General features: G+C 39.3%; 1 protein-coding gene across 7 annotated transcripts; it reads right to left on the reverse strand.

The window, feature by feature from the left end:
• Positions 1-800: 800 nt before the first annotated feature.
• On the reverse strand, positions 801-20,699 carry SMPDL3A (sphingomyelin phosphodiesterase acid like 3A). Of its 7 annotated transcripts, XM_049695522.1 has the most exons (9): positions 20,471-20,695; positions 17,809-17,911; positions 15,426-15,639; positions 14,378-14,522; positions 9,481-9,577; positions 8,540-8,709; positions 7,900-8,080; positions 6,007-6,131; positions 801-3,497 (listed from the first exon to the last, which is right to left on the reverse strand). In XM_049695522.1, the coding sequence occupies exons 3-9, from the start codon at positions 15,437-15,439 to the stop codon at positions 3,180-3,182; spliced, it is 1,050 nt and encodes a 349-aa protein (XP_049551479.1). In that variant the 5' UTR covers positions 15,440-15,639; positions 17,809-17,911; positions 20,471-20,695; the 3' UTR covers positions 801-3,179. The 7 variants fall into 7 exon arrangements, with proteins under 7 accessions (XP_049551479.1, XP_004263912.1, XP_049551481.1 ...); XM_004263864.4 differs by lacking the exon at positions 17,809-17,911 and having other exon boundaries at positions 20,471-20,699; XM_049695524.1 differs by lacking the exon at positions 15,426-15,639 and having other exon boundaries at positions 20,471-20,696.
• Between the last annotated feature and the right edge of the window lie 222 nt (positions 20,700-20,921).

The following is a 20,921-nucleotide window of genomic DNA, read 5'->3' on the forward strand; positions in this document are numbered from 1 at the left end:
GCTAAGTGAAATAAGTCAGACAGAGAAAGACAAGTACTGTGTGATCTCACTTACATGTGGAATCTAATAAAGACAACAAATGAACTAACATAATTCAACAGAAACAGAGTTATAGATACTGAGAACAAACAGGTGGTTGCCAGAGGGGAGGTGGATGGGGGTATGGGTGAAATAAAAGAGGGAGATTAAGAGGTACAAACTTCCAATTATAAAATAAATGAGTCCGGAGATGAAATGTACAACATGAGGAATATAGTCAATTATACTGTAATATCTGTGTATGGTGACACATGGTAACTAGACTTTTCATCGTGATGATTTTGTAATATAAAGAAATATCCTGTCACTCTGTCATGCACCTGAAACTAACATAGTGTTGTAGGTCAATTATTCTTTCATTATTAAAAATATATGCATATATAGACACAGAGTAAATGCATCAAACTGCTCATGGTCATTACCTATGAGAGGTGGGGATTATGGGTGATTGTTACTTTTTACTTTATCCTTTTATGTATTTCTAGTTGAATGCAATGAACATGTATCACTTGTAAAATTAGAAAGAAAACAATAAATGTCATTAAAAATGAAAAATAAATAAATCCCAATCTTATAATAAATTAGGAAATTGAAATATATGCTACATCTGAAGCTAATAAAAGAATAGAAATTAATCCAACAAAGTGTACCACTTTAAAAAGGGGAGAAAAGAACAATATATAAGAATTTCAGTTCTGTCTTCACCAGTTCTCGACACTGTCAATTTTTCAAAAAACAATTCAATCGGTGTGTAGTAGTAATTTATTTACTTTAAATTTTTTTTTTACTTTTTAGTTTACATTTTTTTAAATGACTAATGTTGTAGAGTACCTTTTTACATGCTTGTTTGCCATTCGTATTTCTTCACTGGTGAAGTATTTGGATCTTTTGACATTTTAAAAAATTGGGTTGTTTTCTTACTGTTGAGTTTTGAGTTACGTATATTGAATTCAAGTAAGTTATCAAACATACATATTGAAAATCTTTTGAAATGTATAATTACATGTGTGTTTAGAAACTGACAATCTATGTTAATTAGAATATGGGGTGGTGATGGGAGGAAAGAGTCTTCACTGAGGCAGGAACAAAGGCTACAGAAACCAAAAGGACCACTGGGTCCCTAGTCCTGCATAAAGAACAGTCCTCCAAGCCTACAAGGCAATGGTCAGGGGACACTCACAGCCATCTTCCTAAAACCACCAGTTTGGGGACATAGAACTTTCATAAGGGAATGTACTATGTATAGCATAGAATGCAAAAGACCTGAAGTTTTACAATAAAAGAGAGGAGTTTTATACTGATTTGTTTAAAATTAAATAACAGATTGTAGAAAGAAATTTGTTTTACTAAAAGTTAAGGATGATGAATCACACTAAATTTTAATGAGGAGAATTTTGTAAAACAGGAACTTCAGGTATGTTTTGAAAAACTAATTATAAAATAAACATGATCCTTACCTTATTATTTCTTTCTGTGTTCATGGAAAGGTTGCCTAATTATGCTTAACACACATAATTGCTCCAAGGAGAAGCAACCCAAGTAGGGGATGCTGTAGCTTGAGAAAATCCATTCTCTACCAAAAGAATAGATAGCTCATCAATAACTGAATTAATACTATTTTTCCTTTCCTTAAGTGTCCTTGATGTTTGTCTAGAATGATTTAGGCAGTACCAGTGGGGAGGCAGGCAGATGATACATTCCTATAAGTAAGTCATGTTTATTCCTAATAAATTTTAAATATTGTAGAAACAATCACAGTAGTAGAGTCTGAGTTGTTTGGCTGCTTTCTTAGGGTACTAATTTATTTTTTAAAAGAAATCCTTAAGTTCTCAATTTAGAGATGATTAGAATAGAAAAATGTTTAAAGAACTAGAGGAATTCTTGGGTAGCCTGTATCAGCTGTAATACACTATAGTACTCTTAATCTGTTGCTCTGTGCCCCTCACACTCCCCGCCAGCCCTCTCCTCTTCTAGTAATCCCAACTCCCTCATAACACAACCATCTACCAGTTTCTCCAGCCAAAAATCTAGCAGTCATCCTTTATTTCTCTCTGTACTTTAGCTCTTGCATCCTTGCCATCAATAAATCCTGCTGCTTCTACTTACCAAATATATCACAAAAGGGCTACTTCTCTCCACTGCCAGCGCCTCAGCACGCCCCACAGTCCCTTCTCTACTAGACTACTTCAAACCCTCCAAGCGTCTCCATGCTTTCATTATGAATCATTCTCCGTAGAAGAGCCAATATCATCAACTTTAAAGGCTGGATCTCTATAGTACTCAATATATTTAAAAATATATAAAGAAAAATAGAGCTAACATTAACATAGCCACTAGGAAATTGATTGAACTAGGAAATAAAACTTTACCAACACATTGAAATCCCCTTATATATCTCTCCCCAATCAACTTTCCCATTCATTAACCTCCAACATTCCTGTATGTGATGTTTACCAACACACCTCTTCTGGGGGAATCTATTACATGTATCTGTAAGCAACATATAAATACTATTTCTGCATTTTTAAAGTTTGATAAAATATTTAGCCATTCTCCCGTGACATTCTCTTCCTTAAAACTTAGTTCTAAAGAGGACTCCCCTTCACTCACAGAATGAAGACAGCTAGCGAGGTCATGTCCTGTGATGTTTCATAGACTCAGAGATGGCCCTAATGTGACCTTGGTGTTTTCCCAAGAGTATAGATAGTGCATAAACAGTGTCAACCTCATGATACTTAAAACTGTCTGAACCTCAGTTTACACATGAAGTGTCCAGAAGAATGAATTAAAAGACTGAAAATTATCATATTAAAAATAATTCATCATACTTAGGGAAAAGTAATTTGTCTTATTGTATAAATGACAATTTCAACAAGAGTATAAATTAAATGCAATTATATAAACTGGAAGATAGGGTATTTACATCCAAACATCATTCTAGTAATGGGCAGTTTAGATACATTCGATATAATAAAAATTTAGGATGTTAAAAATATCTACATTTTGGGCATCATAAAAAAGCAAAGACAGGAATTCTTCCTGCCCACTCAGCAACTCACAAATTTTTGCATAACAGTTCCACAAACTGATCTCAGAAACAGAGCAATGATACATTTTCTATGAGTACAGACTGTGAAATACTATGGATTGTGCTTTATATAATACTGTTTGAGGCAATCTGTATAAGAAATAACATCAAGATTCATAATTGCACAAATCTGAAAGGCCTTACATTTCTCATCACATATTACCCTACTGTCATAACTCACAAAGAAGTAATTGTAGTATTTTATAAACTGTTTACTGTCTAAGATTGCAAATTGTTTAGCTAATTCATACAAACTTTTTGGCTGCAAATCTTCAATGTCATAGGCCTGGGTCAGGGTATACTCCAGCTTCCAATTAGATTTTCCCTTTAGATTAGCATCTGTCAGGTTCAAGTAATACTGTAGCACATCCTATAGTTAAAAAGAGTAACAAAGCCTGGTTCGTTTTTTGGCGTATGAAGTACTGCATATCAAGAAGAGTTCTTATTAGGATTTATGTGACATTCTTAATTTAAAGTATAGTCATTTTAAGAAGTGTGCATTGCTTTTAAAGAAAAAGAGTCCTGATAGAAAAATCTATATATTTTTTCATTTAAAAAATAATGAGGGCTTCCCTGGTGGTGCAGTGGTTGAGAGTCCGCCTGCCGATGCAGGGGACCCGGGTTCGTGCCCCGGTCCGGGAGGATCCCACATGCTGCGGAGCGGCTGGGCCCATGAGCCATGGCCGCTGAGCCTGCGTGTCTGGAGCCTATGCTCTGCAACGGGAGAGGCCACAACAGTGAGAGGCCCACGTACCGCAAAAAAAAAAAAAAAGAAAGAACATAATACAAAATAATCCAACTATACAGAGGGACTTACAAAACAAAAAGCGTTCAATTCACACACATCAGAAGTAACCACTGCTAACAGTTGTATATAAATCAGTCACATGCAGGAGGTGGCTTGTACCAGCCCACAAATGCTGACTGTCAAATTTTCAGGCATCTTGCAAGTTAGTTGGTATCACTTTGGCAGCTTGAAATTGGCCATGATGGGAGTATTTATTCCATGGAAATTGGCAAACACTACAAATCAAAGCACTTTTCCCCTTGCCCGGTGAACCAGCTGTTAAACATTTACCAGCACTCCAGTGTGCTGTTCTAGACTTTATGTACAAAGAAATATAAGTATTTAGAATATATATACCTATTTCCTAACTTTTTGGCTTTTTCAAAAAATGAAATTAAACTATTACAAACTGTTTTGCACTTTTAAAAATGATATAGTATTATATCAGGTACATCTTTCTATGTCAGTATACACACACACACATGCACACACACGTGTGTGTGTATCTGAGATTCAGATCCAAAAATAGGCAACTAATAGTTGTAAAAGAATTCCTTTGGGGACTTCCCTGGTGGAGCAGTGGTTAAGAATCTGCCTGCCAATGCAGAGGACACAGGTTCAAGCCCTGGTCCAGGGACCAGGGGAGATCCACGTCCAGGAAGATCCCACATGCTGTAGAACAACTAAGCCTGTGCGCCACAACTAATGAGCCTGCGAGCCACAACTACTGAGCCCACGTGCCACAACTACTAAAACCCATGCACCTAGAGACCGTGCTCCACAACAAGAGAAGCCATTGCAATGAGAAGCCCCCACTTGCCGCAACTAGAGAAAGCCCACGTGCAGCAACAAAGACCCAATGCAGCCAAAAATAAATAAATTAATTAATTAATTAAAAAAAATTCCTTTGGACTATTTTCTCAATTGTTTTATCTCTTCATTTAATTTAATGTTTATGGATTAAACCAGATTTTTTCTGCCCTATCTTTTCTTGTAAAAACATGCTCTAGGGATTAACAAATCTATCTCCTACTAAATTTGCCTAGGAGAAGAATACAGTCACATCAATAGAGACTTCAACTGAGAAATTCTTTTCAAATTATATTTGTTGAAAGGGGCAGTACCCATAAGCTAAATGCCTGGCCTTTTGAGGCTGAATTGATATACAGAGTCATGTACCAGCTCCAGAGAGCTTTTGTCTCAAAAGTTCCAACTCAATTTATTTTCCTTACAAAAAAAATTTTGCCAACATTTATTGAGTGCTTACTGTGAGCCAAGCATTTTTCCACGTGCTTTAAGAATAGCTGTTTGGGCTTCCCTGGTGGTGCAATGGTTGAGAATCTGCCTGCCAATGCAGGGGACACAGGTTTGAGCCCTAGTCTGGGAAGATCCCACATGCCATGGAGCAACTAGGCCCGTGAGCCACAGCTACTGAGCCTGCGCGTCTGGAGCCTGTGCTCCACAACAAGAGAGGCCGCAATAGTGAGAGGCCCGCGCACCGCGATGAAGAGTGGCCCCCGCTTGCCACAACTGGAGAAAGCCCTCGCACAGAAACGAAGACCCAACACAGCCATAAATAAATAAATAAATAATTAAAAAAAAAAAAAAAGAATAGTTGTTCATGTAGTCCTCACAGCAACTCAGTGAAGTCCGTAATATTTTAATCCCAGTTTTAAGGGGAATAGACTAGGACACAGAGAAGTAGGGTAAGACCACTCATGAGACAGTATGGTTTCAGAGCCTACATTCTTCTTCATAGCTGTGTTCAGGAGAAGAGTAATTAATAACAAATATGGAGTAGTGAAAAGTTTCAAATGTATGTAAGTCCACAAACAAGGCGCTACCCAATGAAACCCTTATCTAAGTAAATGTGAAGACCTTAGAAGACAGAAACAGCTTCCCAAAGGCTAACCTCATAAACCCACACTTAGAAAGTGCTGACATTCCAAATATAGAAAAGAAGAAAAACATCCCGAGATTTCAACATAAAGTACGACTCACAATAGCTGTGCTGAAAACATTCAACTAAACTAATGAAAACGACAAAGATATGCATAAATATGGGGTCAATTCTAAAATTGTACCAACTTACCAGTAATTTATAATCACGAGGATCATATTGAAATAGTCTGACACCAGGATTGTTGGTCTGTTTTTCTAAAACACTCTTCACTGGAGTAACAGCAGGAGCCACAAACAAAGAATTTATCGGATTTCCTAGACAAAATATATGTACATAAACATACGTTTTTTAATAATTGAGTTTAACTATATTAAAAATATGAACAAATTCCAGATTAAGAGGTTAACAGAAGTAACGGCCAAATGATGTGTGATGCTTGACGGACCCTGATCTGAAACAACACTAAAGAGACACTTTTGAGAAAATAGGGGAAGTTTTACTATGAAGAGATTAAAAGAATTATTGTTGATTTTGTTAGGTAAGTTAATGGTATTATTATTATGTAAGTTATCCATATACTTAGCAATGAATACAGAAGCATGTAGGGCTGAAATACAGTTGATGTATGAGATTTATGTTCAAATACTTCAGAGAAAAAAGAATAAAGAATCATAGATAAAATAAATGTGGCAAAATCTTGACAGATATTGAATATAAGTGATGGTACATGGGGGTTTGTCTTATAATTCTCTCTACCTATATATATATTTGAAATTTTTCATAATAAAACTATCCAACTTATTACAAGTACACACACACAAAATATACAAGCTAGTTTTTTTTGTACTCTACCTATAACAATATTCCAATAATTATATAGTAAGAATTTGATTTAAGTGTCACAATGTTTTACACATATCTGCTATAACAGCAGCCCCCAACCATTTTGGCACCAGGGACCAGTTTTGTGGAAGGCAATTTTCCCATGGGTGGGGGGGGGGTGATGCTTCAGGCGGTAATGGGAGCGATGGGGAGTGATGGGGAACAGCAGATGAAGCTTCGCTCTGGGCGGCCCCGTTCCTAACAGGCTGCAGACAGCAGTCCGCAGCCCAGGGGTTGGGGACCCCTGTATTACAGAACTAAATTTCTGAGTAAAAAAGCTACCAAATGCTGAAAATGGTCATTTTTACCAAGCCCACTCATTCTAGATGAAGAAGGTAAAGCATTTCAAAAATGTTCCCCAGGGCTTCCCTGGTGGCGCAGTGGTTGAGAGTCTGCCTGCCGATGTAGGGGACACGGATTCGTGCCCTGGTCCGGGAAGATCCCACATGCCGCGGAGCGGCTGGGCCCGTGAGCCATGGCCGCTGAGCCTGCGCGTCCGGAGCCTGTGCTCCGCAACTGGAGAGGCCACAACAGTGAGAGGCCCACGTAACGCAAAAAAAAAAAAAATGTTCCCCAATTACTGAAAAAAAAAAATACATATTGATTTTTCTCCTGGCTGACTATTAAAAAATCAGAACTCTTATTTTGTTAACTCTCAGTTTTCTTGCCCTTAGACAGAAGTTATCTTTAAAAATAGATAATTGTTGTCTTATTTAATGCTAGAGCTTCTTCTATTTTTTTCTTTCAATGCTGAGTAGATGACAATGTCGATAAGCACTTAAAAGTAGGAGCTTAATTTATTTTAAACCAACAGTAAATTGTGCTTTGCTCTTTAAATTCTGAGAAGTAAATCTAATCATATCAAAGGAAACTTGAGTCTAGCAGGTAAATAAAAAAGTGATTCTCTAAACTTGAGGACCTAAAAGAACATTTGAGTGAACTGAGGGTTTCAGAGGCTTCTGTGTCAACAGCAGTCAAATGATGACGGCCTTGTGGAGCTAAAAGGAAGAAACCCAGTGGCAGGACTAAATATGATTTGGACAGTTGCCATCACTCACAGAAGGTAACTGAGAAAAAGCAGGTGCTGGCAGGTAGATTTAATAAAACTTTTAATTTACTGGATCAGTAAAAATTAATGGATTTTCACTATTTTGTTCTAGCATCTTGGACTGAGGAGATGCAAATAGAATGTTATATTACCTTTTTTATCTGAAAGAACCATAATACTATCTCTGTGAGTGTGTCCATAAAATTGTCCTGCAATGATGTTACTGTATTTTCTAAAAATATCTATCAATTTCTCATTATAGTATTCTCTCATTGCCGTGATGCTCCTTGAATAAGGCAGGTACCCCACTGGAACATGAGCTATGATGTACACCTGGAGAAAGAAACACAAAAGAGGACTGATGAGAATCTTTTCCCACATTTTTCACAACAAAATGATTTAGATACCCAAGATTGAAAGTATATTAATTAAATTTTAGAAAGCAAATATACCATTTCTCCTATTTATTTACCAAAAAAAATTTGAAATTATGAAACTATTAATGGCCCTATATTTGCACTTGTCTATTGGAGCTACATGGTTTATGATATAAGGTAACTGTGACGTTGCTCAAATTTTTTTTAAAAATATCAACAGATGTCAATCAATCCCCAGAGCATTAAAAGCAAAATAAAACAAGCAACAACAGCAGAGGCAAATCACAAAGTGTTTCATGTAAGAACATCTTTAAATTTTAATACTTTTATTAATCCCTGACCCCACTCAAGTCTAATAAGTATACAAGTTTAACCCTCTGTTCATCCCATGATGATGTTGGTCTATGGCATCTACCTTCTCCTTATTTTGCTGAGAGATGTTCAGTGTATTTTCTAGCCATTCAAACTGATTTGCTGGGTCAGTCTTATTTAGGGTCACGATATTTGGGCCATAGTATAAGTTTGTGTTGAGACTGATGATCCTAAAGTTCAGATTAGTTGAAACTTTCTGTGAATAAAAGCCACCTATAAAAACAAATTTGAAACACATTCTGGAATAATACACACACAGATACATATACACTGTGAAGGCAAAATCTTAATTAAGGTTTTCAATCCATTTAGGCAAGTTATACTTATTTCTTATTCTTTAGTTTGCACATACATAGGCTGTCATTGGATAAGAATCAGATTTAACAAACATTTATTGAAAACCTACTATGTGTCAAGTCCAATGCTGCCACTTCCACAAATTGAGGTAACAACAGTTGTATCCAACATTCACTTGAAAAGATAACTAAATGTTTTGGCACTAGGTAATGAGGTACTGAATTTTATAAAAGAAAGATTAATACATCAACTTCTACTTTTGTATGTTTGGGGAATTAAGATAAGAGATATTGTGAAATCTAAAATCCAAAGAATGGGAACACACATGGATCTTGCCAGAGAATACTGAGGAAGAAATGTCAGATAAACCAGAGCTGCTACAATCTCAGGTGAGATGAGGCTTCAAGGTATAACCCCACTCACACCTGTGAACCAGTGGTGACAGAACACTCTGCTCCCGTGCCACTTTCAGCCACTGGGACCCTGACTCTGCTTTCTTCACCCTGGGCCCACTCACCATCCATGCCACTCCCCGGCTTTCAAACATGATAAGGCCTCCAGAGAAGCTGGGCACAGGGACTCTGCAGAATTGGCACACCCAAGCAAACATTAAAGATCTAAGTCTAAACAACATGAACTGAGATAAAAAATAGAGATAAAATAGGGATGAGTAAATCTTTCACTTACCTTTCCTTAGAGTACTAATAGCTTCTTCATCCAGCCATGGCTTCCAGAGGCTTGCTACTGCATTGTACACCTTGCTGGTGAATACAGGCAGTTGATCCTGGCCACAAACAATATAATCCACCAGTGAAACTCTGAAGATATGTGGATGAATTAATGTAAATATCACTTGAGCAGTTACTACTATGTTAGGCATCTGGAGATGCAGGAATACTAGATAGACTTGATTTTCAAGGATTTATAACTTAACTGGGGAGATGGAGGACAAAATGCAACGAATCATCTGTAAGACAATGTGCCAGGTACCACCACAAGGGTTCTGGGAGTGGAAAAGCAAGAACAATCAAGTCTAGCCCAGAGAGTCAGCAGGGAGAGTGAAAAGAGCATTTGAACCAGAACTTGAATAATGATTTCATCAAGTTGACAAGAAAGGGAATCAAAGCAAAAATAATGGCCCAGACACCAACACAGTGCCATATACAGAAACAAGCCCTTGTTTCAGCGTGACTGGGGTATAGAATGGACGTGAGAATATGCTTATTATAGAGACACTGAAGGCAGGTTTTAGCCTGAATATGTAGGACCTGGTGTAGCATGCCTAGGAGATGGATTTCAGAATTAAACAAAGTCCTCTGGAATGTTAATACTAGTATAAAGCTTTTTAACTTCTTGAATGAAGACTTATAACCACATGTTTTTGATTTTTTGTTTGTTTTATTGGAGTATATAGTTGCTTTACAGTGTTGTGTTAGTTTCTGTTGTACAGCAAAGTGAATCAGTTGTACGTATACATATATCCTCTCTTATTTAGATTTCCTTCTCATTCAGGTCACCACAGAGCACTGAGTAGAGTTCCCCATGCTATAAGGGTGTGGTAAAAAGGGAACCCTCCTGCACTGTTGGTGGGAATGTAAACTGATACAACCACTATGGAAAACAGTATGGAGGTTCCTTAAAAAACTAAGAATAGAACTACCATGTGACTCAGCAATCCCACTACTGGGCATATACCCTGAGAAAACCATAATTCAAAAAGAGTCATGTACCACAATGTTCATTGCAGCTCTATTTACAATAGCCAGGACATGGAACCAACCTAAGTGTCCATCGACAGAGGAATGGGTAAAGAATATGTGGCACATATATACAACGGACTATTACTCAGCCATAAAAAGAAACGAAATTGAGTTATTTGTAGTGAGGTGGATGGACCTAGAGTCTGTCATACAGAGTAAAGTAAGTTAGAAAGAGAAAAACATGTTTTTGATTTGAAGTCTCTTTATGTCAGCCTAAATCATATCGTTCTGATTTTTTAAATAATATATGTATAATACATTATACCGTATTTTTATCATCCTATTTTATCATATTATAATAAAGTATCTTTATGGTGACATAAGCGCAGGGGAAGAAAAAAAACTTCAAGAAAGTACATACTGAATAAAAACCCAGAAATCATTTGTGAAATTGGGTAATTATTCCTATTTTTCATTTCAAAAAATTATGGTAAAAAACTGAAGCCATTTTCTTCACTCTCTTCATTTCCTTCTCTATATTGGTGACACAGACCTATTTCTTAAAGGAGTTTCCCTGTCATCAGTAATTAAAATTCTTAGTTTATTTTATTTATTTTTTTTTTTTTAATTTTTTTTTTTTTTTTTTTTTTTTTTTTTTGCGGTACGCGGGCCTCTCACTGCTGTGGCCTCTCCCATTGCGGAGCACAGGCTCCGGACACGCAGGCCCAGCGGCCATGGCTCACGGGCCCAGCCGCTCCGCGGCATGTGGGATCCTCCCGGACGGGGGCACGAACCTGCGTCCCCTGCATCGGCAGGCGGACTCTCAACCACTGCGCCACCAGGGAAGCCCAGTTTATTTTTTTTTTTAAAGATGACACCCAAGTCACATTAGTTCCTAATACATGTGCCTAATATATAATGAAAATACAAATATATTCAGAGCAAGTAATAAGCAAATGACTTCTTTTAACTGAAACTGATTATCCAAAGGATATTTTCAATTTGTGTCAGCGATCAGAGTCATCTGTCTGAAAATTACACAATGGCTTAGGCCAATCTAAATTCTGATTAAAAATTGGTAATTATCATCATCATCATCAAAAACCTAATATCTTAGCCATTTGTTTACATTGGGATGGATGCCAAGATACTGGTATGGTCATGTAGAATCAAAATTACATAAACATTGCTCTAGATTTTTCTGTCTATTTTAAGTATGAAAAACATGAGCACCAGAGAAGTTAAGTGATTTATCCAGGGAGAGCTGGTCAGTCCCAGAGCTGGGTCTAAATCCCAGGTCTTTCTACCATCACTCTTACATCCAGTTATCTATTGCACAATGGGAAGTGACCCACTCACCAGTTTGGTAGCACCAGCCTTGCCATTGTAGGAGTACCTGAGGACCCTGGCCCAGACTGCTTCCTTGCGTGGCAATGGGAAGAAATCCCTGGGCTGTCCACATAAATATCTACTTCTGATGTAGTGGGTGGGAATTTGCGTCTGTATTTGTATGTTGATGTAGCTATGTTTAAATACATGTTTATGGGGTTTTAGTGGAGAAATAACACATCCGATTTATTTGTTACTAACTTTCACTGGAATTTGATCTCAGATATGAGAAGTCTCCAGGAGAATTTGTTGTAGGGCTTTCGTGTTACATCTGACCTTCCTGAAACTGGGATGGAAGGATGGCAGTAGAATTATAGAAGGTTTTCAGGTATAAGGTCATAAGCTAGGAAGAGAAAAAAATTAACTGTTTAAGGTATAAAGGCTGCCAGTTTATCCTAGCTGTACATATAATCGGATATATTTTAGAAGTTGGATAGCATCTATATCTTTGAATTATTATAAGATTTGGCTTTGCAGAAAGAAGGCAGAGATAAAAGTGAAATAAAACCAGTCCTCAGGGGAGTTAGGAAACATGTGTCCCATGTCACTGCTTCATGCTACAAAACCACCACTTCACTTACTGAGGGCTTATTATGTGCCAGGTAGGAAACTATGCCCTTTCCACACAGTGTCGCTAATTCTCCCCAAAACTTTGCAAAGTAGGTATTACTGCTCTTGTTTACAAATGATCAGGGATAATTATGTGCATTATCCAAGTTGCTCAAGCTATAAGAAGCAGGACAGAACAGGTTTTTAACTTCCAGTGAATGTGACTCTAAACCCCACACGTTTTCTATTACAACAGTCTGCCTGTCACCTAAAGCATATAAAAACAATGTGTGTAACCTCTGATTCCTGGAGATTGCCCATTCCCAAGCCTCTGCCCTGTGTGGTCTAACATCTCAACAGTAACAAAAGCTGACCACTGGTTGAAAGGCCAACTCGCAAAGACTCACATATTGTTCATCTCAAGACAGGAGGCCGGGCTCAAGAAGTCACTTGAAACTTAAGCTCATCATAGAGTGCAACTTTTCAAAGTCACATTATTCATATTAATTAACTATTATAATCAAAACCTTCATTAAGCAGCCTTTGGACACGAGATGGAAAAGATATGCTAAACCAAAAGAAAAATGTAGACAAAGAAAGGCATGAAAGTAAATATAATGTTTAGGAAATATTGATATGTTAGTCTGGCAAGAGTAAAGGATGTGTGAAAGGATGTTTGTTTAACTGAACACAAAAGATCCAGGATGTGGGCTCTCCCACTAAGTGATTGTGAGCACCGGAACAAGCAACTTAACATTTCTGGGCCTCAGTTTTCTCTTTTGTAAAATGAAGAGTTCATCTAGACAAGGGGTCAGCAAACTTTTTCTACGAAGGGTCAAAAAATAAATATTACTTTAGGCTTCTGGGCCACATAGTCAATGTGGCAACTATTCTACTCTGCTGTTACAGTACACAAGCAGCCACAGGCAAAACAGAAAGCACAGCCATGGCTGTGTTCCAGCAAAACCTTATTTACAAAAACAAGTGTCACACTGCATTCGGACCACAGGCCCTAGTTTGCCAAGCCCTGAACTAAACAACAATCTCTAAGATCTCTTGAATCTGAACAAATCTAAGATTCTACACTGCTATAGCAGATCGCTGTAACCAGCGCTGCTATCCGATTGTTATGCACAGGCTGTTTAATAAACAGCCACCCTAATAGGTTGAAGCCTGGGCCGTATCAGGCATAAAAAATATTCTGAACATGCTCTCTACCTTGAATCACATCTTGAACATGGACCTCCCTTTTGGGTTCTTATGATGATTTGCTATGCTTTTGTTTTTAATCACAATCCAGCTTAGATCAGAGTATGGGTAGTTTAGTAGGCCTAATAGAAATTCTGAAAAATGTAAACATTTGTCAACATTAACCGTTTTTGCTAACCTGAACGTGGAAATTCAGATGAACAAAATTATTCAAAAGCAAGGAGAAACTGAGGAAGAATACAAAAGAAATCAAGAATTAATAACTCACAAACTAGGTAATTTGATTCCAAAATCTCGCTATGGATGTAAGTTTTTTTTTTTTTTTTTTTTTTTTTTTTTGCGGTACGCGGGCCTCTCACTGTTGTGGCCTCTCCCGTTGCGGAGCACAGGCCCCGGACGCGCAGGCTCAGCGGCCATGGCTCACGGACCCAGCTGCTCCGCGGCACACGGGATCCTCCCGGACCGGGGCACGAATCCGTGTCCGCTGCATCGGCAGGCGGATTCTCAACCACTGCGCCACCAGGGAAGCCCTGGATATAACTTTTTATGAACTATTAGGAGTCCCTTTCAAGTCCCCAAAGCACTTGTCTTGCCTTCCTCGATGGTTAGCATTCAGAGCAAACTCCACCTCCATGAGCGCCCTCCCACGCCCTATCATCGGCTAGTTATCAGCTAATTTTGACACTATTGATGGAAAAAATCCTTTAAGCATGTCTAGAAGTTGTGGTCAAATTTACCTGTGGCCAATAGTCATGATTACCCAGTGCAGGGAAAACCTGGAGATTTGGAAAGAGACTCTGGACTGTGGTTGTCATATTAGCAATCACATTTATGACCGTGTCTGTTGAGAGTTCACGCACTGGAACATGAGGTGGGCTATCCCTGAAAAGGAGACAGAATCATAGAGAACAAAATCAGTTGCTATAAAAAGTCACTAGACTCCCGTGTAATGCCTTGCTGTATTGTCATTGTCAAATTCCACTATAAATCAACAGATGATAAAGAGTTGATAAACTACTCTTCATTTACCTTTGTCCCACAGGGAAGCCTATACAAAAGAAAATTTGTGAAATACAAAAGATAAACTGGAAATCTCAGTCTATTTCACTGCCTGGCTGAAGATTTATAAGAGGCAAAAATTTTTAGCAATTAAAAGCACAGATTCCAGGGCCAAAAGTGCCAGGTTTGCCATTTATTAGCTGTGTGCACTTAGGCAAGTTACTTAGATACTCAGTGCCTTCATTTCCTTATCTGTAAAATGGGAATAATAATATCCATTGTGAAGATTAAATGAGTTACAATGTATAAATTAAAACAGTGCCACGGTCATTACTTCAGGTCCAGGAAATATTAGGCCTCTTCACTCTGTCATGATGGATGGAATTTGTTAATTACACCACCAGAAGATGATGTTTGCAAAATCGCTATCACAGGTTAACTCCCATTGTTGCCTTTTGTTTTTGGATTATTTAATCAAGACCTATTATCACATTAATAAACACCTCAAGACACTGACACAAATACGCTGTTTATGGATTCATCTCTTAGTTAACATGGACATATTTCTAGAGCCTGTATTCTAAACAAACAAACAGAGAAACAAAACTGGGTCTTTTAAAGTTTTTCTTATCCCTAATAATGTTGATTAATTTGATCTAGTATTTTTTTAAACCCCAAGAATTCTTAAAACGTAATATATATTCTTATGAAATTCGGCATTCTAATGAAGTTTAGGACACTGTAGATACATACTGAGTAACTAAGGGTATTTATATAATCACTCACCCTGTCCATATCATAAAAGATGCTTCCTGTCCTGAATTTTTAATAAAATCAAATGCTGACAGAATGAGGTGATAAGGAGAATCACATAGAACATCTCCAAAAGGGCCAGGATTGGAGGCATTTGCACCTTTCGAGGAAGCGCACACTTTTGTGTGGTCATCTGTGATGTGGTAAGTAGGGTCTAAGTGTAAGTCAGTCACGTGCCAAAACTGTCCTGGTGATGAGAAAATAAATGCTGTTAAATCTACTTCTCTTTTGGAATTCCCATACCAATATTTACAGAATGACGAGACAGTTGCTCCACCCTGTGATAGAGGAAAGCCTTAGTCATTTAAATATTCATATGCCCTGAAGTTAAATACACTCCCTGTCAGAAATAAGGATTCTAAAGACAATAGGAAGACTTTACTAGAATTTTCTATTTACACACATCAGAACTGATGAAGTCCCTCAAAGCATGACTACTTAATAAAGACTACAGGACAAACATAAGTTTGCATAGTGATATATATGGAGACATCCTTCTGGGAAGTCAATAATAATCCCATATTGGATCTTAATAGCATGTCTCCTTCCTTGTAGAATTTAAGGTTTTAGAATTTATTTATTTTCTTCTTGTAGAAAAATGGACAAAAAATATGATGTGTTTTGTTAGGGTCACACAGTGAATAGATTGCAGAACTTGTAACTAATAAATCTCACTCCTAATTTCTTGTAAAATCTTGCCTCTCAATATTAATGAAAAAAAGAGTCTTCAGTTTAGCTTTCAGCCCAAAATAGCCACTGCCAGAGGTTCTTAAAAGCTATTTAACAGAGGAACATCTTCTATCATACACTTGTATAAGATGTTTATAATATTAAGGGAAGCATTTGTTAAAGAAGATGCTTCCACTGGGTTTTCAGGGAGAAGCCCAAGACCCACTTGATAGCACCCCTGACTGGAAATCATCTTGAGAAAGATTCTTTCATTGAAGGAAACACAGGTTAGTCATAGTAGTATCTCTCTTTATTAAGTATTTACTATGTGCCAGACATTGTAATAAGCAATTTAAATATACTGTGTCATTTCATTCTCAAAACTACTCTCTGAAGTAGGAATCACTGTTCTCATTTTAGAGTTGAGAAATTAATGCTGGATCAGTTAGAAAATTTGCTCTAGTATATACAGCTTAATAAATGGCAGAGACAAAATCTGACCCCTCATTTTGAAGGGCCCTCAAGTTTGCTTATACTTAATTCACATACATCTTCAGTGATTTTGCTGCCTTCTCATATGCGACCAATAAACTGTTTTAATATTGAGACTTTTTCAATATTAGGACTAATTTACAATAGGAAACATCAGAAGTGACATAGCAGCAGTACTACACCAGAAGCATGGAGCAAATAAGTAGAATGCAAACTTTTATCTATACAAATGATAAAAGCTAAGTATGATAAAAGCTAAGTATGCACCTTGGATAAAACCCAAAGCTGGATAATAAAGTAGAAAACTGAAAGCAGTTTACTTAAGGTGGAAAAGGTGTACTATATTTAGGATGTTATTTCTTTGCAAAGCTGTTGTAATTTTATAACACATTTAAGTTCACAGCTAAGAAGTGGTAGACAGAAGATCCAGAACAAAGTAGTCATTAAATAGTCTTTACGGTCAATTACTTGGTATTCAGCCCCCATTTGAAAACATTTGCCAAGAGTTATTTTCTTCCATAATGCAGAAAGTACTGCAACTCTTTTTCCAGCTTGGACATACTTTACCCAGCACATAAAGTGGTTTGGCAGATAGCTCAGAATCATCCTGGTGGCTGCCCTTCCTTGGGGTATAAATATATACTGCATCTCTATTTTACATAAGTATGTACATTATTATTCATAGAATGTTAAGGTATGTAGTAAACTACACAAAGAACAGCACAGTGTTATGGTTAAGGATGGGGGCTCTGGAATCAGACCGCCTTACTTCAAATCCAAGCTCTTCTTCCTAATCTAGTTGTATGATCTCGGCCTGTTTCACCTGTAAAATGGGAATAATATTATTGTCTACTGAATGAGGGTTAAGTGACTTAGTAGCAGAAAGAGTCTGGCATCTGGTAAGCTCAACATTAGTTGTATTGTTATTCATTTGTAATGTCAAGCTTGCATCTGAGATTGAATTTCCTCATTTCCAAGTAGTAGCTGAAATGTATTGAGTACTTACTGTAAGTTTAATACTGTTTCTTATGCTTTATGTGTATTGACTGACCATTATTTCCATTTTACAGGTAAGGAACTGCAGCACTCAGAAATTAAGTGCAAGTCACGTATGTCATATGCAGCAGAACCAAGACAGCAATTCAGGAAATCTGACTCCAGAGTCCACACGGCTCTTAACCACTGCACACAGTACCTCTCTGTGCGTGCTCACATTCAAATGTCCTTCCAGAAAACAGAAGTCCTTCCGTCTCACTTGCCTCGTGTAAGATAGATAACAGCTACACCTATAGGGGATACTGTGACAAGTAAGGGACATGAAATTATTAATATATTAAACTTTGTAAAACAAAACTGGAAACACATTAAGGACACATTCCTCTGATGTAACCTATTACCTGGATTTATATATCCCCAGCATCCAGAATACGTCTGACCTATAGTAGGTCCTCAACAAACGTTCTTTAATTAGGCACAGGCAGATTCAGAATTTCCTCAGTATCACATGGTGACTCAGTAATGAAAGCTGAAATGGAACCTGTCTCTCCAGACTTGCAGTCTAGCGCCCTTTCCACTACATTGGATTGCTAGACAGATAAGTGAGGAATAATTATTTAGGTGCACTGAAGGGTGTCTTTAAATAGAAGCCAAGAATGGAGCCCTGACAGGTTCTTAACCTGGGATTTATGAATAATGAACCTCTGGAGGCCTCACCTCCCACCTCTAATGAACTTTATACAAAATACTGTGTGTGTGTGTGTGTGTGTGTGTGTGTGTGTGTGTGTCCAAGGCCAGAGACCTGGCCTGTGGCAGAGCCCACACTTCAATTGATTCTCTGGCTCACAGTCCAATGTTCTTTTCACTACACAACAATTGCTTTCTTGTTCTGCAGATAATCTTTAAAAAGATTCCCACATATGTATATGTGTATATGTGTGTGTGTTGTAAACATATCTGGATAAATGCTCAAAACAATCTTATCTTATCTTTGGGATAATGTATCCCAAAGAAGCTAGTATATCATAATTCAGATGTTTGGACATATGGTTGTTGTTTAAAATAGGTGTTTTTGTTTATTTCTTTATAATGTCAGTTCCTACCAAATACTCCATCAGGTCCTGACTTACTAAATCTAAAAAATTGTGGCCAAACACAACCAGGTGAAGTCTCCCTGGGCTATTGTCCTCTGACCACTGGGACTTGACAGGACAGAAAGTTGAGACCGGGAATTGGCACACACACACACACACACACACACACACACACACACACCACGGTGTAAAGAAGTCCTAGCATTTGGGGTGGGAACAGGGGGAGAGGGAAGGTCACATCAAGCGGAAAGCATATGAATTAATATATCCAATGTGAACCTGCTGAATGGACACTTCAGCAGGTCTTTGAACCTTGGTTCCCCCTCTCCCTCTCTCTACCCCAGGTGTAGCTTCCCTACAGCAACAGGCCGGTGTGAAGTGGAGACTCACTAGACCCCAGAAAGCTGTCCTTGAGGCCTTCAGCAATCAGATCCTTAAAACCAAAAGGTGCATTTGCCATGGGTTGGCCTCCTGCATCCTAGGACATTTTATCTCAAAATCCTAAACAGCCACATAATTAAAGAAAAACAGCTTTAATGAAGGCAGAAGCCAGCAGCATGCATAAGCATTTGAGGACAATTTCTTGTTACCACTGACAGTTGGGAAATAAGATTGACAGTTCTTGCTTTCAACTGCCTGACAGCTGAGTCATGAGGACTTGGCTCCTGAACAAACACGAGGCATTTTTTGCCCAGAGCATTTCCGAAATCATGTGAGAGTCAAGTGATGGAGAAGAGAGGAGGTTTCAGAGCCAAGTACTAAGCTGTTTCAGAGACAGCTATGCCCAAACCACAGAACACAACTCCACCCATCCCATTTCACCCGCTCTAGATAACAAAGCAATTATGTTTAAAGTTGAGTCAAGGAGGTGAGGGTGGGCACCTTGACCTTTAGCACTGAAGGCTCAGGTGGCATCACAAAATCTCTCATCCAACGTTTATCCATTCTGGACCAGTGGTTCTCAGACTCTAGCATCTATCACAATCACCTGGACGATTTGTTAAACAGATCGTTGGGGGTCAATTCTCCGAGAGTTTCGGGTTTGGCAGGTCTGGGGTGGGGCTAAAAACTTGCATTTTTAACGCGTTTAAGCGATGCTGGTGCTACTGGTGCCGGACCCCACTTTAAGAACCACTTCTGTACAGGCGCTGGGCTAAGCGTTGGGAATGAATTAACATCGGCCCTGCCGGCGGGGAGCCCAGGGGCGTCCAGGTAAAGTGAAGGCCCCGTGCGTTCTAACGTAGACTAACCAGCGCGGAGCGCCAGGGCCGCAACCGCGCTGGGGTTGGAGGGGTGGGAAGAAAAGGCCACCAAATTTGACGCGCAGGACAGAAGAAACTCAGTCCCACTGAAATTTACGCTGCTGAGAAGCTGAAACCCCGCAGCTCCCCCTCTGCTCTGGGCAGATTCGGGGCCTCTGGAAATGCGGGACACCCAGTCCCCAGCTTCTTTTTTCCTTGAGACACCCAGTTTTTCCTTCCTTTGCTCCGGGCACAAAACACACCTGGAGACGCAAAGCGAAAACAACTGCACGGGAGGAGCAGCGGCCCCCACTGTCCGCAGCCAGTCCCGGCCTCCCCGCCGAGCCGAGCTGGCGCTCGTGTCCTTCCGTCGCCCTCGCCCTCCCCGCGCCCCGAAGGGTGAGTCGCAGCCCAGAGCCTTGGCTGGGACCACTGCTGCCCACACGCACTTTTCTCGGCTTTGCGCAGGCGCTCTGGCCGCCGCTCCCGGGCAGCTCCCAGCAGGATAAGGGTACAGACGACTCACCCACCGCCGGACTGGGACTCGGGCCGCCAGCGGGAGCCAGAGGCAGTCCGAGGCCGGGGCGGCAGTGCCAAGCAGCCAGCAGGCAGCAGACGAGCGCGCCCAGCCGCGCCATCGCGGGTCGCGGCCACGGGCCTGGGAGACCTATTACAGTCCCGGGGCTCCACACGACCGTAGGGTCCGGGGCTGGGGAGGAGGAAGACCTCTGCTGGGGTTGACGCCCAGTGGTCACGTGAGAGGGCAGAGTCCTTAATGAGTAGGTTCGGTTGACTTTCAACAGCTGTCTAGCTATAATCTGGCTTTTCCCGTGCTGTTTGTGTCTCAACGTCAGTAACTGGCCTGGGAAGGAATGTGCTTGGAACAACCCCTCGCAGATCATCTTCCCTAAGTGCCACCTGACCTTGAGCGCATGGGACTCCTCTGCAGAAGTGATGCAGAGAACCTCGAAGTGTCT

The sequence above is a fragment of the Orcinus orca genome, chromosome 12, assembly GCF_937001465.1.
Source record: "Orcinus orca chromosome 12, mOrcOrc1.1, whole genome shotgun sequence".
Taxonomy (NCBI): domain Eukaryota; kingdom Metazoa; phylum Chordata; class Mammalia; order Artiodactyla; family Delphinidae; genus Orcinus; species Orcinus orca.